The following is a 27,944-nucleotide window of genomic DNA, read 5'->3' on the forward strand; positions in this document are numbered from 1 at the left end:
CATGAAGGGATGTATTTATTTAGGCATTTCCTTTCTGACACCTTTGTCACACTTTGTTTCACCTATGGAACACAGGAGAATATTGCAAGGTAACAAGCTCAAAACATAACCCACTGTCACAGAGATGAGTGATTTTTTTTGGACGTGTATGTAACCTTTATAAATGATCATAGAAGTTATTTATCAACTTCCTAGAGTTTGGAAATTAAGGAGCAAACCCAGCTATTGTAGGCAATATGGTATCTAAAGTGTCATATAAAACAAACACATCACTCTTTTTTAGTGCAAAGAAATATAACAAGTAAGAATTAACACTACAAATCTAACTTTTTTCTTTAAAAGAAAATGAGTTTATGGATTCATAACATCCATTAAGGGCACTGAGAGATGAGAAACCTGAATATGCAAGGCCAGGAAAAACATTAAGGCCTTAAGTCCACTGCTGTTATATATATATAATGAAATTGTTACGTGGGGAGAGTAGAGGGAATCCTTCCTTTAATTTTATTTGCAAAGGAAAAACCGAAAGTGGATGAATGCCACTTTTATAAAATGTAAATTTTTATCCACAATCTTTTACTGTTATTTAAGGATTCAATGAAATCTTCTCTATGGTATCACATAAAGCTATATGTACATAGTTTTATACATATATGTGTGTGTATATATATAAATACATATATATACACACACACATACCTATACATGTGTATACATATATATAGTCACACATACAGAGAGGGGAAAAAATGAGATCTTTAAATAATCACAGAACCGTGTGGCCAGAACTGTCATATTAAAATCTACCAAAAAATTATACTTAGCAGCAAAATGAGTAACCTACTGACCAATAAGATAAGCTCTAAATTGCCCTAAAATAATCAATTATACTTTATAGATTACTACAAAAAGGGTTATTATACTAAGAGTCACAGGTCTACATAGAACCTCAACAGAACATTATTTCATTCTTTTGTTTCTGGGAGAAAATAAAATTACTAAGCAATTTTACTTTTAAAAAAACCACCACTTCAACAGAAGGGCAACTTGGTGGTGTACCAGAGACTAATCACAAAACTTAATTTTAAATATGGGTCTAGTATTTAAAAATTGTTCAGAAGTACTAAAGGAGAGGAATGATGATTATAATTTTCCTTCTTCTCATCTCCTTGCCTACAGAATTTTCAAGGAAAAATAGGAGTTTTATTTTTAATTAATAATATAAGCAATCAAAAGTGAATTTACCATAGTACACAGATACTGCTCAATATAAACTACCTGGTGAACATGGCCTTTCAAAAGAAGTATGGATGAGCACCAGTCTTATCCATGTAAATATAGTAAATATGTAAAATATGGTTAATGAAAGTTCGTAGAATCCTCCATTATTTAATCTAGATAGCTTCTCATTTTAAAAACAAAGAACAAAAATAATAATGCTGTTGAAATTATCAGATATGAAAGTAATCTATAATATATTTTTATTATCTTCAAGGAAGCTAGATTATAAAGAATAATACCAAAGTTCAGGTATTTTTCTATTGGAAATGATGATACTAAAATTTGATTAACTTTTTAAAACAATTCTTCTCTACCTCAGAAATAGTAAAGGTGTGGTATTTTTCAGGACAGTCAACAAACTAGCAAGACAAAGAAGAATGTAAGTAAAACATAAGGATCTGTTTACCTAAAAAATCTACCAAAACAAACATCAAGGGATCTGAACTTACAGTTGAAACCATCATAAAAGTACATGTTATTATCATCAAGTAACTCTAAATTGAAATATCAAACACATTTCATTTCCTAAAACTAACTGAAAAAAACGTATATCTTTTTTTAAGTCACATCTATTCTCAACTCATTGGATATTCAAATGTGAGGCTTGGAAAACCCACAACATAGCTGGGGCATGAAAATGAGCTTATTGGATAAGCTAATTCAACTGGGGGAAGAAAAGAGGTGGGAAGAAGGTGAATTTAAATTTGTGAAATTCACAACTGGAAATGAAGTTTCACTGTTTGGAAGTACACAAGCACATTAGAACTGTCTGAATCCAAGAAAACCTGCATTTCAATCATTGGAGGACATGATAAAGAGAAAAACTGTCCTGGGAAGGACTCTAATGCAGTTTTACATAGTATATCCTACTGACAATGCATTGAGTTGAGATGGTGATTCCAAAGAAGCCTTGGGAAACTAAAATCTTTGCTTACCTGTTTTTACTATGATCTGAAGCAAGAACTCAATAAAATTATTTATTTAGCAGTACGTAACACTAAAATTGCAGAAAAAGATGAAGTTTTTAAATAGCTAAAGCTCTAAGTGGTCAGGCTACTAGTTGACCAGAACTTGGTCAAGATAAAAAGTTATTTCTCATGGGGTAGGTAGGTCACAGGCTTTAAGCAGCTCAACACAACTGACCTGAAAAAGCATCATGACTTAAGCATGTTCTCTTCCTTCCCCAGTTTTGACACCTTGTGGTACCACTGCAGGTTAGGTGTATTAACATTAAGTAGAGGAATGTACTCATATCAAAAGAACCACAAAGCAGAACATGTTGACAGAAGGCAAACAACAGGCAGGACAAGCTGCTCTATCTGAATATGACAATCACTATACATATCCCAGATTCTCCATCTCATTCCTGTACCGCTGTTCAGACACCTTGCTTTTATGTTGCTTGCTCTCTAAATGCTGCCGGAATTCCATTTCTTCGCCGGCCCCAACATTACACATGGAGCAGTAAAACTGGCCACTTGGAGTAACGCACATGGCCAGATCACGTGGAATTCTCTGCCGAGAGCGGGGATTGAAGTAAGGACCTGCTAAAGCAAGAGGCAAAAGTAATGTACTCACTTCAGCATACTAAGTGAATGGTGGTCTGACCAATTATCACCGTAATTTGTAATTCTAAGCTCAAAGTATAAAATTCACAGATTCCTAGCTTTAAAAGAATGTAAAGTTAATGGGTGTTTTAAATTACAATTTTATACAGGTTCAACCTAAAAAGCTAAAATGATTCCTCCAACTATCGTCAGAAATGTTACTGTAGAGCCAGACCCAAACTCTAAATGGCAATGTCTCTAAAAAGTAAATATAATTTTAAAAATACTTTCATTTCCAAGCATTATATAAAAATCTGTATAATTATGCTAATTCTTTAATCCAAAAATTCTAAGAATTATACTAAGAAAATGTTGAGAATTTTTGCATAGAGATTTATGAGCAAGGACATTTATTTCATCAGAGTTTATAAAAGCTTTTTTGGGAGGGTGAGGGGAAAGGAAAGATCCAAAAATATAACTCGAAAAATCATGGTAATGAATGCAATGAAAAACTATACAATCACTAAAAACAAGGTTATAGAAAACTCTTTAGTAACAATATTTGATAATAATATGCTATTAAGTAAAATAAAAATATCACAAAATATGATTACATTTCCATTTTACAGAAGTAACATACACAAAGAATTGGAATGATGTATACAAAAATGGTGGAATTATTGATAATTTTTTTCTTTACGTAACTGACTTCTTAAGTTGGACCATTAGCTCAATTATTTTCTGCTTTTCCTTTCTACTATAATAATAAACATTTAAGGCTTTTCTCAAAATGTTACTTTAACTGCATGCTACAAATATTGATGTATTTTTATTACTATCTGGGTCTAAGAATTCTCCATCACCAGTATGATTTTTTCTTTGGCCCATGAGTTATTTAGAAATGTTTAAAAACTTCCAAACACATAAAAATTTTGTTTGCTTTTTTATATTTTTATTATTGACATCTCATTTAATTGTACTCTGATCAGAGAACATAAGTCTAAACCACCTTCTATCCTAAAGTTTTTTTAATCTAATATTAAGAGACCTACCTCAGCTTCCTTCATTTCAGCTGAATATTTTTTACCTAATCTTAAAATCTTTGTCTTTTAACTGGGACTTTAGTAAGTTTACATTTATTGCAATTACTGATATATGTGTAGATTTTCATTAATCTTATTATATTGTGCTTTCTATATGTCCCTTCTTTCTATGCTTCTCTTGCCTTTCCAATTAGCTTTTTGTTGTTGTTGTTTGTTTTACTGTTCACATGAGTGACCTCTGCTCATATATGTATGCATTGGAGGCTGGGGTAGGGAAAGGATGAGGGACTGCTCAGTCCTACTCTCCCTACTGAAGGTAATCAGAAAATGCAGGAAATATTCCTAAAAACTAGTAATTCTGAACTGAAGGTATATATCAGAATCACTGAGGAAGCATTTTCAAAACACACATATGTCTGAGTACCACTCTAAATTTACTGATTGAAAATCTCTAAGTCATGGTTCAGCCATGTGTATTTTATAAAAACTCCCCAGATAATCTGAGTCACTATCCTGGTTGAACACCACTGCTATAATTTTTATTTTCCCCAATAAATGGGGATTTAATATGGTGCAACTTTAAACCAAACAGCCCATTTTTATAACGCATTTAAATGTCTCAGCTGACAAATACCAGAAGAAACATAAAGGTACTATAAGAGACCTTAAAACATAGACTTGGTTTAAAATCAAAATAAATAATACTCTAAATAGGAAATAAATAAATAAGACCTGAAATAAACACCAGCTTGAAAAACCACTAGACCAATTCCACAAAACAACAGCTAACCCCAAATTCTCAGGGCTATCTATTACCATTAAAGGAAATAAAAATAGAGGAGACCATTTGCAGAATGTAGTGAAGGTATGTGGAAATCCACAGAATACCTGAATTATTCTGTACTGCATACATATTTCTCCTATTAGGCATCATCTTATATTCATTCCCTTCTTTCCGGGTCCGCCGTTGACCAACCTCTGAGGATTCTCTGGAGAAGAGAAATTTTAAGAGTGAGACTTCTAAACAAGGATCCCTTTCAACTCTTTTCTCTCTAGAGACAGTCTCACATAACACGCTGGCCTAAGAGAAAACAGCAATACCTACGAGAATGAGTTACTCTGAGCTTCCGCCAGCCGCAGCCTCTTGGCATGATTCTTCCCTTGATAGTGAGCCTGGGCCACAGCCGGAGAACTGAAGGAGGCATCACAGAGCTTACAGTAATCATTCTCTGTGGCCAGAATCACTCTGCCTCCTGGCTTAAAGGAGCTCATCTGACAGCAAAGACACGAGAAACAAGGTTTAAAAATGTGCACTTTATTCTCTTCTTCTCCTCAAAGTTCCTTCCTTCTAAGAGTTGAAAAATAACCGAACGTTATGGCATGACCACGAACACTCAGCTTTATAAGGACAGGAAATAATTCATTCCAGAAAGAAAAAAAGAAAAAATGGCTGGGAGACAATCGTGGTTTTGCATTACAATCACCTGTGTACCAAACTGATGAGTGCCTCATTGCTATCTCCATTGAAGAAATTTTAGAAAAGAAGTTTAAAAACCCAATATGGAAGATTTAGGGCAGTACAGGTAAGGCTTAAAATCACATTACCAGAAAGAACAAAGTCCTCCCAGAATCCATCAACAAGTATTTACTGAATGCCTACTGTTTATAGGGCTTGCTACCTAATGCAAAAGTGATATACATACATGTATTTAAAAAATGAGCCCCTGTCCTCAGAGTCTATAAATTAGCTACAGATATAATATAATTAGGGGGGAAATAACCAGCAGATCCAGACAATTGTATTCAGGTTGGGAAACAATGAGTTAAGGGAAACCTAACACAGTGCCTGGAAAACAGTATGAACTCAGTAAGTATTGCTGGGTTAACAAAACATGACACATTAGATTTTGGCTAAAGAAGAATAAAATATACAATAAAGAATCTGGAAAGCATATCATATCAGGACCAGCTGAAGGAAATAGCACTGTTTCACCTGGAAGGGAAGATTTTTCTGGGGACAGGATAACTGTTTTCAAAAATCACAAAGGGCTATGCTATGAAAGAAGGCTGTTTGCCCAGGAGGGTGGAGCCAGTTGAAAACAGTCCCTAACAGGAATCAGCTGTCCATTTTTAGAGCAGCCTTCAGGTATTAGCACTGTGACAACTACTCAGCCTGAAGATCTCTCTGGGTATTTTCCTGTCCTCTGATTTTCTTTTTAACATATCTCATTTTCCCCACAAACTCATGAGGACATGAATAGCTGATATTGCTATCCACACTGTAAGTACTGAAAAACTGACACTCAGAAAAGTAAAATTATACCATGGTGTTTAGGAGTAGAGGTCTAAGGTCAAGAGAAATCATTTGCTCCACCACTTTATAAAATTTGTAACACGACAGACAAGTTACTTAGTTTACCTGGGCTTTTAATAAACTTCCGGGTGAAACCAATGCTGCTGGCTCATGGATCATACTTTGAGAAATAAGGTCAATACCTCTGACTCGTTGCAAGCATTAAAAGAAGTCAGGACCCAGGCCAAGAATGAGGCAAGAGAGGCACTTGCCATGGGCACACAATTTAAGGGAGCATCAAAAAACTCAGCAATCAGGATTAAAAATACTTAATGGGGGGTTTCCCTTGTGGCACAGCAGTTAAGAATCCGCCTGCCACTGCAGGGGACATGGGTTCGAGCCCTAGTCCGCGAAGATCACACATGCCGTGGAGCAGCTAAGCCTGAGCACCACAACTACTGAGCCTGCGCTCTAGAGCCCACGAGCCTCAACTACTGAGCCCATGAGCCACAGCTACTGAAGCCCGCGTGCCTAGAGCCGTGCTCTGCAATGAGAGGCCACCGCAATGAGAAGCCTGCACACCGCAACAAAGAGTAGACCCCGCTCGCTGCAACTAGAGAAAGCCCGCGTGCGGCAACGAAGACCCAACGCAGACAAAAATAAATAAATAGAATAAAAGAAAAATACTTAATGGAATATTTTTATCAATCAAACTTATTGCAAAAAAATCAATGAGGAACAAAACAAAAATCAAAATTTTAAATAAAGACAGGATCAGCAACAGTGCCATGCCAAGCCACATTGCTGCCTAAGGCAAAAGGAAAATTAATAACACTTATCCTGTCTTTAAGTTTTTGACATTTTGTTCACCATTGACTTTTTCATGTTAATTTTGAATTTTTTAAATATCACATTATTTATCTTGATTACTGAGTATTTTGGCTCCCTCTTAAATTCTGTGCCTAAGTCAAGTGCATCCCTCATCTCACCCTAGGCCCAGCTCTGAATGAAGTAATGCATGAAAAGTGCTTAGCAGAGTACCTGGCATAGTAAGTACTCAATTAAAGTGATTATTATTTATTATTATTTATGACCTATAGAAAAATAATACTTCAAAGACAGAGTAGCATCCATACTTCAGAGGCTACTAAAGTATGGGAATATCTTGCCTCAAAGCACCTGATCTATCTCCCAAAGAGTGAAAGGAACTTGGCTCTCAAGTGTGTGTCACGATACCAAAGTCCAGAAAGAGTTTATACAGGCTCTCTTCATGGAGGTAAGAAAAGGGCAGCCTCAAGAAACTGATCTTGCTGGAAGGCAAAATATAAAGTCAATGGGATTAACTGCGATAGAGATATAAATGTTTAAAAATCTCCCATTCAGGGCTTCGCCTAGACATTCAGGGCCATTTAACCCAGAATTTTGAGAACTGCATAGAGAAAGACTCATGAAATAATTTTTCATCATTTCATGCACCGTAACCAAAGCCAATGAGAAATCTTGGGATTCATGGATTTTTGCATGCATTAAATCCAGTACCACGGAGTTCAAGGAGTTAAAAGCACTAAGTAGGACCTTTTAGGAATATTTGCTCAACTGTACCTTGATGGGCACATAGACAACAAATTTTACCCATGACCATCTGTGCATAGGACAGTGCCCACCTTGACACACGAGTCTCACCTGCGGAGGGACTGGAACAGCTGGAGTAGCCACAGGTTCCACTGCATTGCTCATTCTGGCAGGAGGAGGACAGCTGTTTGCTGCATAGTAATTTCGGAGTTTCTTACCATGATTTTTACCCTAGAAGTAACATGAAATGAGAAATCACTGTGAGGAAAATTTGTCAAATTGAGTTAATGTATTTATTAATAAATAAATTTTATTCTTTCAGAGATATGCAACAGTGGGATAAACAGACCACTAGCTAGATTTGATTATTACCTCTTAAAGTAGAAGAGTCTACTACTCTTTGATTCTAACAGAATGCTTAAGTTTATCTGGGAACGATAAGAGAACAAAGCCAAAAGACATTAATTTCCTATATATTTCTGGAAAAGTACCACATTTTCCAGATCTGTGTCTTCTCCCAGCTTGTTGCCATTCATATGCCACTGCCTAAATATGAATTTTATGACACTCTGATCTAATCTACTTTGTAAGTCAGTAATGAAATGGATAATCCAATTACTTTTACAAAAATAGCACTTACAGAGCATCTTTTTACTTACAAAGAACTCTCATATGCATTAGCTCATTTGCCACTCACAAAAATCCTGTAAGAGGAATTTGTTAATGTTATCCACATATGACAGCTGAGAAACTGCAATCCAGAGAGTGTGGGGAACTTGCCCCCAACACCTTCAGGAGGCCTAGCAATGGGGCCTGCCTTGAGGCAGGCCTTCTGAATCCAAAGCAAGGCCCTTTTTCAGTACAGCATGATGGCTTCAGGATACACTGTGAACCTCTATTAAAATGGCTTTCCTCTCTCATCATGTTTCGTTTAATTTATTATTCACAAGTTTATGGCGGAGCTGATACAAACGGGTGGGAAGGGTCAGTGGTCTGAAAGCATTCTAAATGAGGGTAAAACCGTATATTACTCTTTAAACTGCACTGTAAAATCCAAACCTGTAGACAAATATTTATTCACCATTTACTACATGCTTAGCCCTAGAAATAAATAGGACTAGCATATGGTCTAGAGGAGGAGACAGATACATAAGCAGTTAAAGGAATGAGCTAAGTTCCACTTTTGGCCACTGGAATGCTGTAAAGGTGCTTTTACCATGGTCACAGTGATCTCCAGGAGTCAAATACAACAGTCACGTCTGTGCCGTCATTATGCTCTAACTCTAAGAAGCACCATACTATTCATACTCCCTCCTTCTATTGTCTTCTATGACTACCTCTTACCTCCCTACCTCTCATTCTCTAAATGCTGCAGCGTCCAATGCACTACCCTCAGCCCTCTTTTATCTCCATCTATACACAAACTCTAGGTTATTTTACCCAGTTTCCCAGCTTTAAAATATAATCAATAAGTTGGTGACTCCCAAAATTACCTATATCCATCCCTGTTATGAGTTAATTGCTTGTGTCCCTCCAAAATTCCTATTTTGAAATCTAATCCCAATGGGATGGTATCTGGAGGTGGGACCTTTGGGAGGTAATTAGGTCATGAGGGTAGAGCCTAATTAGTGCCCTTTAAAGAAGAGGCCAGAGAGCTCCCCGGCCCTCTTTCCACCATGTAAGGATATAAGGAGATCTCCTTATATCCTTACATATAAGGATATAAGCCTGTCTGCAATCTGGAAGAGGACTTCGCCAGAACCCACGCATGCTAGCTCTCTGATCTCAGACTTCCAGCCTTTAGAACTGTGAGAAATAAATGTTTGTCGTTTAAGCCACCCAGCCTATGTAATTTTATAGCAGCCCCAACAGACTAAGACAATCCCTAACCTTCAGAGCCATATACCCAACTGCCTTCGTGCGATCCACACATTGCATTCTTAAGAGGCATATCCAACTTAAAACATCTAAAACATAAATTTGGGTTCCCTCCCCACCACAGAACCTTCTCATCAGTGCCACCACCACTATTCATCCACATGTCAGTAAATGGCACTACTCTCCACCCAGTTACTCAAGAAAAGCCGAGGGGTCCTTTTCTTGAGTCCATCCCTCCTTAAAGCCAACACATGCAGTCCATCAGCAAGTCTTGTCAGCCTACCTCCAGAATATATTTCCTAAGTCATTCCATTTCTTTCCATGGACACTCAAATGCCACAGTAATCTAAGCTACCAACTTTTTGCACTTGTAGTAGGCAGCACCTCCTAATGGTCTCTGCTCTACACTCTCGTCCCCCTAGCATTCTCCTCATAGAAGCCATACTGACAATTCTAGACATAAGTCACATCTTGTCACCTCTCACTTAAAATATTCCGATGGCCTCCCAGTACACATAAACTAAAATCCACAACTCTTACCTGTAAGTCCTATTTGATCTGGTCCTGTCTATTCTCGGACTTGATTTCACACAGCACCCCTTCCTCCTCATCACGTTCCTGCCTCACGGCCCATCATGCTGTTCCTTAAACATGCCAAACACATGGACTCTAGGGCCTGTGTACTCGCTATTCCTTCTGCCTAGAATGTTCTTCTTTCCAATCTCTACATGGCTGGCTCCTTCTTATCTTTCAGGTCTCAATTCAAACAGCATCTCACTCAACCTGAGGTGTCACCCCCATCGCCCAAACCCACTCCCCACACACACTCTCTGTCACACCGCCACACTGTCTGCTCTCACTTTATCATAGTGCTACTTATCACTATCTGAAATAATGTTTGCTTATATTTTTCTCTTTCCTACCCTCTGGAATGTAGACTCCTTGAAAATAAGGGCCTTGTCTGTCTTGTATAGCTCCAATTTCTAGAACAGTTTCTAACATATAGCAGGCAATCAATAAATATTTGTTGGATAAATGAATCACTATTATAGTGGAGATAAGGAACAAACTGCTTAGGAGAACACAAAGAAGGAATGGCTTACTTCTGCCTGAGTGTGTCAGGGAAAGCTTCCCTGAAAAGGGGACGTGTGAGTTATCTTTTAAAATGAGCAAGTTTACTAGGCAGATAAGGAGTGAGGGGAAAGAAAATTGGGAAAGAGGAAATAGCGTGAGCAAAGGCCCAGTCTGCTGGAGAGATGGTCTTCAGGATCCTTTGGAAAAGAGGTAGGAATTGATATACACAGGGAGCTAATTATTCATGGTTTTGTCCATGATACAGAACTCAGACTTTAGAGGCAGTAGGGGGGCCTCTGAATGACTTTAAGCAAAGCAGTTACATGACTGGATCACATTTGATAAATATCATGGGACGTGTGAAGACAGAGAAGAGAGCCAAAGACAAAGCCCTAGGATGATACAATATAGTGCAGTAGAGAATGAGGATCCAGAAAAATGAGATTGAGAATGCCTGGTTTTGAAGTAAAATGAAAACCAGAGAAGTGTGGCATTGTGGAAGTCTAGAACAAGGTGTTTCAAAAGAAGAATCTAGGTATATACATTATTAACCCAGGAACTTGTACTTCCAGGTATTACAAAACAGAAACACACATATAAGGAGGTATCTATAATAAATGTTCCCAGAAGGACGGTTTGTAACCACTGAAAAGTGGAAACAACTTAAGTGTCCAACTACAGGATAATGGATAAACTGTTCATACAATGTAACACTATACTGTAGTGAAAGTACACATCTTAGGCCATGCGTGTCAACATAAATGATTCTCATAACAAAATGCTGAATAAAAAGAACATGTTGGAAAAGAAGATATGTAAGATATGTAATCTGGGGGTTAAAATATGAAAACCACTACATTTTTTTATAGGAGGATACATATGTAGCAAAAGTACAAAAAAGTGGGGGGCATGAACAATAAATACCAACTTAGTATAGTGGCTACATCTGGGAGCATAGGAGCATCTACTGTTGGGAAAGGACACAGCTTCAACTGAATTGATAATTTTCACTCTTGAAGCTAGATGGCAAATACACATGTTCATTATATTATTTTAAATACTTTTTATGTCTGAGGGACTTGAAAATGATTTTAAAACACCAATAACAAAAAAAGGAGTGGTTCACCAGGTCAGGACAGAGAAGTAATACTTGGATTTGAAAAGACACAGGTCAAGAATAACTTTGGTAAGAACCACTTCAGTAGAGGAGCAGGGGATAAAAGGTCATATGAAGTGGCTTAGAGAGCGAATGGGAGATGTGAAAATGGAGACAACCCATATAGGCAGCTATATAGAAGAGTCCTACCATGACAGGGAGCAGAGAAATAGGGTACAGAGTTAGAAGGGGAAATGGGTCAACAGAAGATTTTTTTTAAGACGGCTTAGGCTTCTTTGCATGACAACAGGAGGAAGTCAATAAAAACAAAAGAACAGATGATGCAGGAGCTAAAGCATAGCTATAGAAGCATAGTCCATAAAAAGGCAGAAGAAGATGAGGTACACAGGACTACAGGAGGGATCAACTTCAGATAGTGTCAAGCATTTTATTTCCAAAGCAGTATCCACAGTAGTATTCGAGCAGATATTGCATCCATCCATAATGATAATAATGGCAATTAACAATTTTGAGCACTTATGTTACAGGCAGTATTATAAACATTTCATAAATATTATCTCATTTAACCTTCACAAAATCCCTATCAAGTAGGTATAATTATTATCCCTATTTTACATATGAGGAAACTAAGTTCAGAGAGTTAAAAATTTGCCCAAGAGCTTTCAGATAGCTAGGTAGAGGCTGCCCAGATTTGCATTTCTACATATATCCTCTATGAACAATATAGAACAATAAGAAAAACAAATAAAACTGCACAAAAACCATGTCCTCCATACAACTAGAAGCCACAGAATGTCCAGACTCCAAAATAACTGAAATAAGTGAAAAAGAAAAAACATCAAATCCCAGTGAGTAATCACTCATGCTCCTGCCACAAGCCTTCACAGTAAGTAAGAGCAGTCCAGCAAAAACTGAAGGACAGAGAAAAGAGGAAGCTAGCAGCAGGCCTAAAATTGCTTTATAACCACTACCAGAAAAAGTAAATCCCTTAATTTTATAAATACTAAAACATGATCCAGTCACTGACTGCTGGAGAGGGACTTAAATGTACACATGATCTGAAGTGGGTATCTTCAAAGTGGCTTCTAGAGGAGAAAAAAGGCAAAAAGGAAGGGAGAGGCACCCTTTGGCAACTGGCAGGTGAAAGGGAAAAGAAGCAAAACAGGAAAAGTTAGCGTCCTTCAGGACAAAACAGAACAAAGCAAAAATTAGAGGACATGCAAACACTCTCCTGACCATCGTAAAAAAAAAAAAAAACCTCACAAATTATTAAAGAACTGGACTTTGATACAGTGATAGAAGAGGTTGCCATTGAATTAAGAATCTCATAAACTACCCAAAATCCACATAATGAATAGACAAAAACAAATCAATTCTATAAAAAGTTACTACCAAAAAAAGCAATACATCTCAGCAAATGAACCACCCCTCAAAAAAAAAAAAAAAACAGGGCTTCCCTGGTGGCGCAGTGGTGAGAGTCCGCCTGCCGATGCAGGGGACATGGGTTTGTGCCCCGGTCTGGGAAGATCCCACATGCCGCGAAGCAGCTGGGCCCGTGAGCCATGGCTGCTGAGCCTATGCATCCGGAGCCTGTGCTCCACAACGGGAGAGGCCACAACAGTAAGAGGCCCGCGTAACACACACACAAAAAAAAAAAAAAAAAAAAAAAACAGAAGAAAACAACCTCCAAACTGAATTAAATATAGTATTCAAACAAAACTTTGAGGATATAAAAAATCACCTTGAATCAGGAATTCAAAATGTACAAAGAAAAATGGGCAAAACGTAATGAGAAATGAAAAGAAGGAAAATTAAACCCAGGAAAGAAAAAGATAATTATGCCAAAAATGAGGAGTAAATACAAGTGTCAAAGAATAGACTCAAACGAAAATGTAATAAGAGACATTGAAGAAAGACAGAAAAGCAGTCAAGAAAATAAAAATGATACAAAGAAAAAATTTTAATGGGTCAGAGCGGAAGCAATGGAAATGAAGACAAGTAAAGAAGGAATAACTTATGTAAAACTGGAGTCCCTGAAGAAGAAAAGCAAAACAATCAAACAGAACTAATATTTGAGGGACTTCCCTGGCGGTCCAGTGGTTAAGACTCCACACTTCCAGTGCCGGGGGTGCAGGTTCAGTCCCTGGGTGGGGAACTAAGATCCCACATGCCACTCAGCATGGCCAAAAAAAAAAAAAGAAAAACTAATATTTGAAACTATAATTGTCCAAAATTGTCTAAAATTGTCCAAAAGTAAATGAAGATCTGAATCTACATACTGAAAAGGCATACCAGGTATCTGGGAAAATTGACCCAGAACAGTCAAATCTGGGGTAGATCTTTTAAAAGGTATGAGACTTCAAAGAAAAAGAAAAAAGTCCTCAAGCTCTCCAGGCAAAAAGATCAAATAACTTACAAAGGCAAAAGAATCAGAATGGCATCCACAATATGCAAAACAAGGCAATAATGGAGCAGCATTTTTTAAAAAATAAAGTGTGAAACAAGGATTTTATGTCCAGCCAACTCTTCCTATATCAGTGTCAAGACTATAGAAAAACAATTTTAAATATATAAGACCTTAGGAATTCAATACTTAAAAGTCACTCTTCAGAAACCTATTAGAGCTTCATTCAACAAAGAAATGACTGGGAAAACTTCAGCAAAAAGGCTGATGGTAAGTATTTTCATATGTCTAATTGTATCAAAGACTAAATAAAAGGTGAAGATGAGGGTGAAAGATCAATGTTCAAATATCATACATTATGATACAATGGAAATAATGCAACAAAAAATGGGAAGAAAAAGGAAAGAGGAAAGTAGAATAAGCTATTGATTCTGCAATAGGCAGCTGTCGGGATACCGTTAAAAACTGACAAACCAGACATTAAAACATTAAATAACCAAACAGGCTGGTAAAATCATTTTAAATAGTATAAACAATAAGAAAATGAAAATGGACTACAAAGGATGGTATGGTGTGACACTTTTCTAAATATACCTTTATGTATGATTCTGACTTTTAGAACTATGTTAACATTTTACAGACTTAGAAAAAGAATCAAAGCCAACAAGAATTGGGGAAGACCCGAAATGAAATACATACAAACAGAAATAAGCCTAACTATATGAAAGAATAAATACCATGACCGCACTAAAGGCAGAGGGAAGAAAAAAACTATTCACATATTCACATAGTCTCAAAGTATCTTCCCCATGACACTTATTAAGCACAAAAAGAAAAACAGTAACTTTATAAAGGACAAAGCAGGTAGCACCTTTGTAAACTAAGTAACTTTGTAAAACAGTATTTTAACTACACACTGTAATGCTAAAGACAAAAAGAACAATGCACAAATATTTTCTTCTCATTAGTAGGCTTGTTTTTCACAAGGACATAGATTATCAATCCCTGAACTACTTTATGTGTACTGTGAGTGAATGAGTGTGTGTCTGTGTTGTGAATAATGAAAGTCCAGGTTTCTCACTATCAAAGAAAGGAGTTAAACATTAAGATAAGGTGGAAAGCTGGAATGAACACTGTCATGTTGTATTGAAATTTTAAGCATCAGCCTGAACTCAGTTTTCAATATGCGTACGTATAGATAAATACAAATGTATGTATACATACATATATATATCTAGCTCTGTCATGAGAAGATCTAGAAGCAATGACACTCCAGTACCAAAGGGCACACCTAACACTTAGATTTTGGTTTCTAAATACCATTCTCCAATAAAAGAAACCTGGCTCCTTGAAGAAATGGTTGGCATGGGGAAGGTACAACAAAATACTGGAATATTTTGTATTGTCAGAAAGTAAGGAACTATGCAAAAAATTATGGAGACATATCAAAAGAACATAAGCAGCAGCCTGAAGGGACACACACTGGTCAAATGTGAGACAGTTAAAACATCAAAATAAATTACAGTTAAGTGTTTATATTCCTGGAATAAAATAAGAATGCATAATCCATAGTGATATTCATTAATTAATTAACTAATTAATTAACTAATTAAGAAGAAAAAAGTTCTTCTTTAAAGTAAAATTCTAACTATAAATGTAGAAAGAATGATTAAAACAGAAAAATCACCATTTGGCAAACACCACAGTAACAGTCGTTGCAGGGAAGAATCATCAATAGATGCTAAAATCACTGAGTAAAAATATAATGAGAAATATTCACGTAGTCAAAGTATCCCCTCATATGATACTTATTAAACATGAGAAGAAAAATAATAACTTTACAAAGGAGAACCACATTAACCAGTGATCAAAGTTAACAGCACCAGTGATGCAAAATATTCACATCATGTCCTTCCCAAAATGAGGAACTGGGAAGGACACAACCTTGGTTCTATGGTATTCCTGTCCAAAAAACCACATAACCTGAATTTAAGCATGAGAAAACAACAAACAAACCCAAATTGGGACATTCTACAAAACAACTCTTCAAAAATTGCAAGATGGTAAAAAGCACAGGAAAACTTAACCCATCCAGATTAAAGAATACATAACAACTACACGCAAAATTTTATCCTGGATTGGATCCTGGAATCAGAAAAAGTACATTAGTAGACAATTGGTGAAATGTAAACAGTCTGTGGATTAGATAATATTGTTGTTATCAGTGTTGATTTCCTGATTTTGCTAATTACACTGCAGTTACATAAAATATTAAATTTGGAGAATCTGATGAGGTGCATTCAGAAATTTTTTAGAAGTGTTTTGTAAGTTAAAAGTTACTCAAATTAAAAAGTTAATAAAATAAAATAAAACTTGCCCAAAGCCACAAGTAAATGCCAGAGCTGGGAACACGCTTGTTCCAGAGCCCATACCAACATGCTCCACTGCACCTTAGGACAACTAAACACAATTAAAGACTAACTCAGGTACCAGGAACTGTTCTAAATGCCTTAAACATACTAACTTGCAGGTATTATAAGTATCATCATTATCATCATCATCTTCATGAGGCATAGAGAAATGAGGAAATATTTCCAATATCATACATCTAGTAAGTAGTAAGACTACAACGTGAACACTAGCCTAACCCCAAAGTCCATGATTTCATGTTGTTAACTAATATCCTATAAAACAGATGCTAGAAAAGAAAATAATAAGAAATCAAAAGATCCTTAAAAATTAAAGATATGATTGTCAAAATAAAAAAAAATTCAACATAGCATTAGAATTTAAGAATATCTCTCAGAAATTAAAGAAATAAGAGAGAAGAGATAAGAAGTATGAAGAATCAATCCAGCTAATCCAAGATAGAGCTAACAGAATTACCGGGAAAAAAAAAAAGAGACAGAAAATATAGAGAAGAATATTATCAAGGAAATAGTACCAAAGAAAATTCCCCAGAGTTCAAGAGAAACAGGAGTATGCAAACTGAAAGGATTCACTAGTGCTGACAGTGACAAATGAATAAAGACCCAGACCTAGACACATCCATCATTGTGAAATTTCAGATACCAAGGATAAAAAGGAAAGCCTAAAAACTTCCAGAAAAAAAAGTCCAAATTAAAGTGGGTCACCCACAAGAGAATAAGAATCTGAATAAGATTTCTCTTCAGCAACACTAGGAAGACAAAAAACAAAACAAATCAAAACAAAACACACACATACACAAACACAAAAAAATGCAGTATAGCCTTTAACATGCTTAGGAAAATAATTTTCAGCCTGGAACTGAACTGTCAAATATGAAGATATAATACAGACATTTTTAGAAACACAAAGGCTTGGAAAAATTTATTTCCCATTCATCACTCCATCACATTTTTATTTTATTTTTTTTTGAAGATTTTTTTTTGATGTGGACCATTTTTAAAGTCTTTATTGAACTTGTTACAGTACTGTTTCTGTTTTATATTTTGGTTTTTTGGCCACAAGGCATGTGGGATCTTAGCTCCCCAACCAGGGATCAAACCCACACCCCCTGCATTGGAAGGTGAAGTCTTAACCAGTGGACCTCCAGGGAAGTCCCTCCCTCACTTTAAAGAGAGAGATGTGTTGTAATATAAATTTATATTTATCCTTTCTTCCTTCAAGTAAGGTGAAGATGTACTCCAACAAAACAAGATTAAAAAAAGAAAACATGTATATTTAGAAATAGTAGCCTAAGCCATAGAGTAATGAAGAGAAGTTCAAAATTAACAGCTGTGCAGCAAAGCCAGAGGGCAACCAGTTGAGACTGGAGCAAGAAGATAGAGGGATCCAGAAGACGGGGCGGGGGGAAGGATCCCACACAATAGACAGAGTGATCAAGAGTTGGAAGGGAAAATGAGGATATGATAAAAATACATTATGTAAGAAAAAGAAAGGAGAAAAGAAAAGCAATGAAAAACTATAGGGAATACAAAAATCTACACAATGAAGTCATGATCCAAATGCAAAATATCTAGTCCAAATTAGAACAGGAAATCAGTGGGTTTCATGAAGATAAGTGAAACGGACTGTAAACAATAAACAGAAAGATTAAGAAACTAGTAGATTTTTTTAAGGCATAAGATTCTTCTCTGTATATTTTTTAAAAGTGTGAGAAACTCAAAGAAAAACAAAAAGCTATTTCAAAGTTATAATCCACATATGAAGCAAACTAAAATGGACATGATTTTGAGTAACTGGTGACTTAAAAGAAAGGGCTACCGATCTGAACACCTCTTTTAAGTAGCATAGAATCATGACATTGGAAACAAAGAGAAAGAAACAGTGAATATTTCCCTACTGTTAATAATGCAAAAGCTGAATATCAATTTTCAAAGGTTGGAATCAACCTGCAAATATGAAGCATGGGAAACTTAATTTGATTATAGAATAAACAAAAATGTGATAAACCTTGATAGTGTCAAAATAAAACTACAGCCAACCCAAGATGGGAGGTAGAAAGAAGAATGGAGAAGAAAGAAAAGATAGGGGATGGATAAGGAAGGGTGAACAGGTGATTACTGCTTTTCATTATAAGTACTTTGTTCTATAGGCATTATTTTGCGAAAAATATCTTTTAATGTTTTAAGGAGAAAGCTGTTACCAGTGCAAATGCTACAAAGAGGTCAAGTGAGAAAGCTAGATCTGGCCTGTAAAATCACGGATGACCTTGAAAAGACCATTTCATGAGAATATTGGCATGGAAACCAGAGTATGGTGGGCTGGGAAATGAAGACCTGAAGAGGACAAGTATACCCAGCAGAACTCTAAGGACAGGAGAGAAGAAAAGAAAGGTTGCTAACAAGAAGAATTAAAAAGAAAGGGAAGGTTGTTGTTGCTATTTTTATTTACATGGGGAAAAAACCTGAGCATGTTTTTAATTTGACTAAGGTAAAGAAGAGACGACAGGTGACGAAATCCAGAGTACAGGATGAGGAATCAGCCTTGTACAGAAGAAGGGATATCTATTCTTCTGAAATACAAAGAAATGAGGTAGGGATGGATTCAGTTTGGGAGGCGGAAAGGCGGTGAGATCCAGCTAACAGGATCACAAAGAGTTTCTTCATCCACTGATGAAGTGTATTTTGACCATTCTCAGTACACTGCAAGCTCATATGAAAAACAATCAGACAGGAAATTTTTGAAAACATAAAAATTAGCTGAAATTAGAGATTATGCTATCCAAAGCTGGGTGATCAATGTGAAAATGTATGTGCCAAAATCAGTACTTTAAATTTGGGGGTAACATCAGATGTATTCTCTGTATTATGAATTAAGATCACTATTTTCAGTATTACAATTCTAGAGCTACTTTTTCCTCCTGTGTTCTATCTCTCTTTCTTTCTTTCTTTCTTTTTTTTTTTATATTTTGGCTGCATTGGGTCTTCATTGCTGCGCGCGGGCTTTCTCTAGTTGTGGCGAGTGGGGCCTACTCTTCATTGAGGTGCGCGGGCTTCTCATTGCAGTGGCCTGTCTTTGTTGCAGAGCACAGGCTCTAGGCACGCGGGCTTCAGCAGTTGTGGCACGCGGGCTCAGCAGTTGTGGCTTGCAGGTTCTGGAGCACAGGCTCAGTAGTTGTGGCGCACAGGCTTAGTTGCTCCACAGCAATGTGGGACCTTCCAGGACCAGGGCTTGAACCTGTGTCCCCTGCATTGGCAGGCAGATTCTTAACTACTGCGCCACCAGGGAAGTCCCTATTTCTCTTTCAAATTAACCTGATTACTATGATAGGTTATTATTTGGCTACTAAATATTACAAATAGAAATCTATGTTTATGACAGATTTTTAAAATTTACCTTGAGTAACTAGTTCTTTTTCAAAAGAGTACAGGAATTTACAAAAAAAAAATGGTTGACTTTATTTTAAAATGTAGATGCTTTAGCAAAATTTATCCATGCTTTTTGCTTTTTAAATTTCTGTTAATGACCTTCCATCCTAAAGTAGTTCTTCCTCTAGGCATTTATGCTGCTGAAACAGTGTTACATTACTCCATGACAGGCTTACCCTAAGTAACCTGAAGCCTGCAGACGAATTTTAATAAAATGAAGACATGTTTTTCCTCCAAAGGTTTTACTTTAAATTATAACTAAAACCATAATTTTGAGACCACAAAAATATGCACCCTCATTAAAAAATTAAACAACAGCTAAAGGTATTTTGAAGCAAGCTGACTGGGTTAAAAAGTCCTGGGAATAAAACTAAATCTGTGATGATCACTGATACGCATGGGTCATTGCTAAGGCAGCCCCAACTTAAGAACACAAGGATGGCAGGGAAAGATCGCAGTGAGCTTAAAGGGAAGTATTTATTGAGCAGTTTCCATTGTGTGTCCTGGATTACTGGAACATGATACAGTCAGACTCTAGTGTAACACCACTCAAACCAGACTAAAGGTTGTTTACAATACCCTGGGCAATTTGAAACTTTGAGATTTCAACAATGGCATCAACTAACTAAAACATTTTGAGTAGTGTAATCAACTGTGATTTATTACCTCACATGAATGTGTTTCTAGCTTATAAATAAGCTACCACTGACCCCTTTTATCTCACACATAATTGAAATAATGAATTTGTAGTCTTGCTATCACTCTATTAAAAATTACAAAGCAGGCGTTTAGAGTTGAAATAAAACTTTACTCCCACCATCTCACCAGCCATTAGCTTTATTAGTCTACAATCATTGCCATTCTGCCTATTTCTGGTTCGCAATAAGACTTACTCATTAGTCTTTCTCCTGTCTTTAACAGCCTTTTAAAGTCACAGCCTATTCATGTACCCTTGGTGTAGTCTCTGATGCATCTTTCAGGCTAACATTTCTATGCTTTCCTTCTATGTTGGTTCATCCACCTCTAGGCTGTGTTCATGTTCTGATTGTTTATTATTCTGACTTACTCTTTGATCCACACTCTCTCATCTTGACATTTCTATCTCGTTGAAACCCAGATTTCACGTCTAAATTAGCTTTTGTCTATGCTACCCTAATGAAATTGCTCTGTACTTGTATACATGAACTGCTTTGCTTTGTTCCTCTGCAGAAAACTTCTTCTTCTTTAAGAATTACCAGTGACATTGGTTTCATTCAAATCTTTGTTTCTAAGCTCTTAGGAATAGGCTTTTATTACACCCAAACTTTTCATTTTCCATTAGGTTCCACTCTCTTGATACCTGCTTGCTTCTCCTCTACTCTAACCTTCCTTAGTTTTTGGCTGCTTAAATTGTTTCTATGACAGGCTGTCCTTTCCTCCAACTTTTCCACTTAAAAATTCTGATTATTGAGAAATTTATCTAAAATTTACTTCCATTTTCTTATATTTTCTAATTTATATATTCAATGTATCACTGAGGGAGCTGAAATTAAGTATATATTACTCATCAGCTAAAAAGTTCAGAGTGCACACACACACAAATGTAGAAGAAAAGAAAAAATCTAAATAAATGTTGATTCTCTTTCTTATTTAGTTTAAGCTTTAGAATCCAACGACCCTGTTCAAACTGAATTCTCTCTATGTATAACCAAAAGCATCCATCACTGTCTATAAAGTCACAAAGTGATATTAGGAGAAAAAAAGGCAGGAGGTGTATGCACAATCCATGCACACATATTAAAATTACACATTGCCCGAGAGTCTTCCCTCATAAAAGTAAACAACTCTTCTGTAAAGAGTAATTATATGTTTGTATGACACACAAGTGGGCTTGCTCCCAAGTTAATGGTCTACTAGGGGCTTTACACAGCTAAAAATCAAAACTTTAGAACCCAGGCTTGATTTTTCATAGTGAGTCGTAGGCCATAAAACCGAATATTCCACAGGAACAAATGAAGACAAAAATTAGCACTGTGTCTTGGATTTGAGACAGATCATCCATCCTAACAGACTCCAACCAAATGGCAAAACAGGCAAAGGAAGACCCTGTATCAAACCATCGTCGTGGAGAGTGGTACACAGAGAGAATGAGAGTAGGGGTTGGGGAAAAGGAAAAAAATGTAAACTAAAACCAGAAGAGGCCTTTATGAACCAATAATGACATGTGTCAAGATCTGGGTGATAATCAACTCAACTTTTTGCACCAGAGGGCAAAACAAACCCAAACAACAGGAACTCCAGAGAAGTAACATATCATGTTTTCCCCTAAATCCCAGAGAAAACAATTCACCACCAAAATGTTTCTGATGTACAATCACAAAGTGACACAATTATCACTCTTCAAGATCAAAACAAAACAAAAAAGACCTGCACACAGAGTAAATAAAAGCTTTAAGTTGGAGAAAGTTGTAGAGGCACAATAGAAGAAACATCTTTGTAACAGTCATCTTTCTACCATACTGTCTTATTATTTTAGATATTCATGCAGAGAATAGTCAAATCAATGATGACCCAGAAGATACACTTTCATTCAATGGCATTTGGCCTCAATTGCTTCTTTGAGCTCTTTTCTCAAAAAAAGGATATAATTTTATATACAGAAAACAATCTAGAATAAAAAGAAATACTGTACTCTCTTTCTAGCCAAAATTTAATTTTCCATTTGTTCTTCGGTAATAACATCCTTTAAAATTGTCCTTTCCACTAGTTATTCTACATGGAGGTGGAAGCTTTACATCTTAGAAATAAGTAACAGCTCATACTAAAGGCTAAAAGTAGTCAGAGTATGATTATTAAAAATGAAGAACAGGGTTCAATACTGCAATGTCATTTTATTCTCACTACAGAAAGATACCTGTGTTTTCCTTAGCAGTGACAGAGGTCACCAGGAAAAGCATAAGATTCATAGACAGAGAATACCCTGAACTGATACAAAATATATTAGCTAGAAGAGAATATTTATAAAACTAATTCTTCTAAACAATTTTGACACTGGATTGAGTTTGGTACACCATGTTTCAAACAGCTGTTCTCCTTAGGATCACAGGTTCAAACGCGCATAGACGATTTACATTTAACAACTGGTAAGCTATCAAATGCCACACAGCTAAGTGTAGGAGGTTGAGAGAGATGCCATCCTATGAAAAGTGATGCTTTTTTTTAAAGTAGGAACATTGTGTTTTTAGCCAAACAAACTAATACTTAGCCATCTTATTATTCCAGGCACAACTGGTCATTTCAGAGACAACTCTGAATTGGGCAGAGCCCTGAAATGTTCTCCCACTAAATGCCTGATTTTTCTCTTCTTCCCTTACCTGATAATGAGCCTGGGCTTGCTGTGCTGAGTTCAAGGTGACATTGCAGAGCTTGCAGTACAGGGGCTTACATAGCTCCTCCAGGGCAGTGTCTTGCTCCCCTCCCTTAGGTAACTCTTCTTCCCCGGCCAGAGGCAAGGAAGCCTCCTGCCCAAAAGGCTTCTGCGGCGGAAGCGGCAAGGTTCCTGTAGACCTGGCGGCCACTGACATAGGAGGAGAGGATGAGGGCCGCTTAGGCGGAGGAAGCCCAGCGTGTTGCAAGAGGATCATTGGGTAGGAAAGACTTGGGCATAATCCAGTGGGTGACGAGAAGTCGGGTCTTCAAATCTGAATCAACAGCAAAAAAATACTTAAAAATGTGTCCTCTGCAATATGACGTGTAAATTGACCACACCATCTGCCCCTTCCTCTACTTCTCCAAACCATCTTTAGGACTCCTTTCCTTTTACCTCATCCAGCAGACTGCCCCTGTGTGTTAATCCACACTGACACAGTGCTCTTCCACTGAGAACAGCTTTATAGATCTGGCTTGATTTTGCTTGGCACAGCTCCAAATGCAGTCCCTCTAGCCCAGGAACATTATTAACAGTATTGCATCCGTGGCTAATTAAATCTAAAAATCACATGGCTGAAATGGACATCAAAGGTCACCCAGTCCAGACCCCTTCCCTCAGGCACACTTAAACACTCCTGACGATAATCATGCATAGAAAAAAAAACACCACTACCAGCAAAGAACCTTAGCAAATATCTCCTTTCCATGCAAACTAGTCTTTCTATCCAAATGATATCAAAAAGAATGAAATAAAGAGTGTCACTGCTCAGATTACTGCCAGCACTTCTAGAACTAGCTAAAATATCACGGAACTCTAGGAAAAAATCTGAGTTACCATGTGACAAAAATAAATAAAAGTGTACCTTCTGATCAACTAGTAATATTTAAATAATTGAGCCAATGACTCCTCAGAGCAGAGGCTGCAAGCAGACAACCTATACGCCACATGCAGCCACAGATGTGCTCTGCTTGGAATATACAGTGTTTTGTTTTGCTTTCATTTTTAAATTGAATTAAAGTCAACATTTAAAAATCAAAAGATTTGTGGCTCCTCTTGATAAAAGGGTGATCTGGCAATACTTGGCCCATGGTCTTACATGGGCAACAATTAGCTAGTTAGTGCTGACAGGCACTGTCCCGGGGTAGCCAAGCTTGCCTTCTCTAGGCCACCTCAGTCTGCACTCAGCCTGCTGCCTATATTCATATTACTTGCCTGCTCCCCGTAAGCTTGAGTTTAAGACCCCACCTCATATAGCCTTAGATGGTATTCATGAGTCCACTATAAAATCAGAGTATTTTCTCTCCCTCTAGAGGTAAATTACCTACATGAAATAGTGTATCAAGTAAATGTCCAATGGCATACTGAATCACACTACCACAAGCCCCAATATAATGCTAGTTCCTCAGTCTTTCGACTACTTGCTTTCCCCTTCTTATTAAATAACTGATAGTCTCTATTCTGTTTCCCCCAGAAAAGACCCAGTATGTTCCAATCCCACTTCAATTTTATCTATGATTTCTCTGGTCTCCCACCCAGATGGCAACTTCTAACCCTGAGTATCTCAAAATGAACCACAGTATGCACTTTGAGTTCCCACAATTCTAATTAACCCAAATTAAAATCCTTATTTCAAACTCCTCTATTCTTTTCACTCTCAATACTATTAAAACCTCTTTTCTTGGTCAATATGGCTATTTTAAGCTGCTGAAATTTTCCATCTGCAATAGAAATGTGTACATTTTATGACAATAATAGATTTACTAAAATTAACCAAGAACATTTTGAAAAGTTAAAAGTCTCTTTTACCACATTTAATAAGTATATACACATGGAAATTGCAACCAAGTAACAGCTTTTATACTAAATTCAGGGTCTTGGGGCAGCAAAGGACATCAGTGCAATGGGAAAATAATATAGTAAAGGACAAAGTACATAAATTATTAGTCATAGTACTTAACAATACTTCTCATTAAACATAATATTTAGAAATACAACAATATTATTTTATTCTCAAGCAGAAGTATGCTGTCCATTTCTCTGAGAATATTTTTTTAAAAAGCAATACAGATTTAGAACATTTAAAAAGTCAGGGTCTCTATAACCATATTATTTCTCTCAATTAAGTCAAAGACATTCAGAAAGCAGATACAGATATTTTGAAAAGGGAAACTAAGGAGACAAAGACCACTTTTTTTAAGTTCAACTACCTAATTATAATAATTCATAATATTAAAAAACTACACATACCACCTGTACAGAGACATACTGATACCAAATTGCCAACGACAAGCTGTCAGCTCAGAAGAGAAATGGTGGAGGAGGGTGTCAAAACATCTGGATAAAGGAAATCAGCAATATAAACAGAAAATCAAATGCTACCAAATGCCTAGACATGTCTGGACTTGTTTTATGAAAGTTTACTCCCACTTGAGGAAATACCAGCATGTGTCTCCCCCAGTGTTGTCTACAGGCTTCCATCAAAATAAAGGCCTGATAAAATCCCCTGAATTGAAGAAAAAATTCTCACCAAGTACAGACTTACCCATTATTGCATCTTACCTTTATAATGTTTAAAGAATAGCTAGATAGTCCAAAATTCTTTCTTGTAATATTTAACAATCGAAACGATGTCAACTCCCCCCAAAAGCGTCTGTGCATGACAATTACATCAGGTATTTCTATACTTGCAAAAAAAAAAAAAATAGCGGAAAATAAAAAACTAAAAGAAATACTAAAACGAAGCCTTCAGTGAAAGCAGGAATGGTGGAATATAAAGAGACTCAAAGCACTTGCGACTCAGATCTGCTCAACTACTGCATTAGATTAAAAGAAACTAACTTGATAGCTGATGTAAATAAAATATTCCTTGGATCATAAAAGCCATTCAATTTGATGCTTGAAGTGGCATAAAGGAAGGATTTATGGTGGTTAATATCCCGGTTTGGAAGGGGCTGAGGGGCAATAAAGAAAATCAAAGCTTCAGTGTACCCTATTTAAAGAAAACGAATGATCATATAGCATAGTTTTCATGATCGGACTGGGGCCTACTCTTCACTTACTGTATTAAAGACAATCACTTTCTCATTTGGAGAAATCTTCTTAGGAAAGGGAACACAATAAAGGAACAGGTTACTGGCACCTCAACAAACTAGGGAAGTCTGTAATTGGGAATTCTGGAAACGAGGGAAAGACGGTGAGCGTTATTCAAAGGTCATCAGAACGCAGCGAGAAGGAATGAGAGAGAGGAAAACAGAAAAATAATCAGTTGAGGTAAGGTATATCACATAAGGAAGACCCAAAAGAACGGAAGAATCTGGGGGAGAAGAGGCCTTGGTGGATTGGCGAATGTTCTCTAGGCTCAGCTATGACGGTTCCTAATCCCAGGGAACCTTTCACATTATTTGAATCAAAGCTACATATACTTCAGCATCGCCCACATATACCTTACATTCTTAAAATGTGCATGCATACACACGAGCGCGCACACACATACATACACATACACACGCACCTCAATCCCATAAGGATGCCATCACGAAACATGGAATCCCCAGTCTCCCACGGGGCGGGGGCAAGCGCGAGGGCCAAGGCAGCTGCACGCCTAAAATGATCCAAACAGTACACGTGAAATGCTTATAAACAAACAGATAAATGAAAGCAGCGCAAGTCTGTCACGTGGAGGGCAGGTGGAAAGACCGCACCGGAAAGGAACTCCTAGTCCCGTCGCTCCTTTGCTCGTCCTAAATGCCCCGAGGCTCGCGATCGCCCGCACTTACCGGAACCCCCAGAACGCTCCGGGAGTCTGGGCGCCGCGTCTGCCCGGGACGCCCGCCGCCCTCGGTCCTACGCACCCCGCTCGGCCCGGTTCAACTCCGCCTCCCTCCCCGCAACTTTCTCGCTGGTCCCGCCGAGCCCCCTCCGCAGCTAAAGGCTGACTGTCAAAAGTCAGTCCAACCGGACCCACAGGGAAACAGCTGCAGGAAGTGACTGCGGAACCCGGAGGCTGCGGAGGAGGAGACTGAAGGCGCCGGCCCGGCGTCGCCAGTGCGCATGTGCCTGGTGGAGCAGGCCCCGTGGCGGCGGCAACTACAGCGGCGACGGAGGCTCCAGCCCCGGGCTGGTGGGGCGCGCGCCCGGCAGGTGCGGGGACTGTGAGCGCAGGGGCGCTGAGCAGGAGCGGCGAACCAAGGCACGAGTCAGAGGGAGGATGCACCACCGCGAGTCCTAAGACCTGTTCATCATATAACTTGGAAAGTTGATCCAGAGCAGAAACCTGGGCAGAGTTTTTGCAACTTTCATCTCCTGTCATTGAGATCCAAACCTTTCTCATTCCAGCCCCACCCTCAGTCCGCTGATTGCCGGCTAAGGCGGCAGAGTGGAGTGGCCAAAATATCCAGGATCTTTTAACCTGCTGCGACAGAACCTTTAAATTGCACCTTTCCCCAGGAAGGAGGAAGACTAGTCCGGCTGC

General features: G+C 37.6%; 1 protein-coding gene across 2 annotated transcripts; it reads right to left on the reverse strand.

The window, feature by feature from the left end:
* Positions 1–1,565: 1,565 nt before the first annotated feature.
* Positions 1,566–27,422, reverse strand: ZMAT3 (zinc finger matrin-type 3). Of its 2 annotated transcripts, XM_060149241.1 has the most exons (7): positions 27,250–27,422; positions 26,985–27,074; positions 23,418–23,744; positions 7,848–7,967; positions 4,977–5,143; positions 4,760–4,860; positions 1,566–2,828 (listed from the first exon to the last, which is right to left on the reverse strand). In XM_060149241.1, the coding sequence occupies exons 3-7, from the start codon at positions 23,685–23,687 to the stop codon at positions 2,617–2,619; spliced, it is 870 nt and encodes a 289-aa protein (XP_060005224.1). In that variant the 5' UTR covers positions 23,688–23,744; positions 26,985–27,074; positions 27,250–27,422; the 3' UTR covers positions 1,566–2,616. The 2 variants fall into 2 exon arrangements, with proteins under 2 accessions (XP_060005224.1, XP_060005225.1); XM_060149242.1 differs by lacking the exon at positions 26,985–27,074.
* Between the last annotated feature and the right edge of the window lie 522 nt (positions 27,423–27,944).

The sequence above is a fragment of the Lagenorhynchus albirostris genome, chromosome 5 (genome assembly GCF_949774975.1).
Source record: "Lagenorhynchus albirostris chromosome 5, mLagAlb1.1, whole genome shotgun sequence".
NCBI lineage: Eukaryota > Metazoa > Chordata > Mammalia > Artiodactyla > Delphinidae > Lagenorhynchus > Lagenorhynchus albirostris.

Excerpts from the sequence above, each read along its gene's own strand:
- ZMAT3 (XM_060149242.1), bottom strand. The coding sequence starts at position 23,687 with ATGATCCTCTTGCAACACGCTGGGCTTCCTCCGCCTAAGCGGCCCTCA. Across the intron at positions 7,968-23,417 it reads AAGCCCAGGCTCATTATCAG|GGTAAAAATCATGGTAAGAA; the intron begins GTAAGGGAAGAA and ends TGTTACTTCTAG. Across the intron at positions 4,861-4,976 it reads GCTCAGAGTAACTCATTCTC|AGAATCCTCAGAGGTTGGTC; the intron begins GTAGGTATTGCT and ends TCTCTTCTCCAG.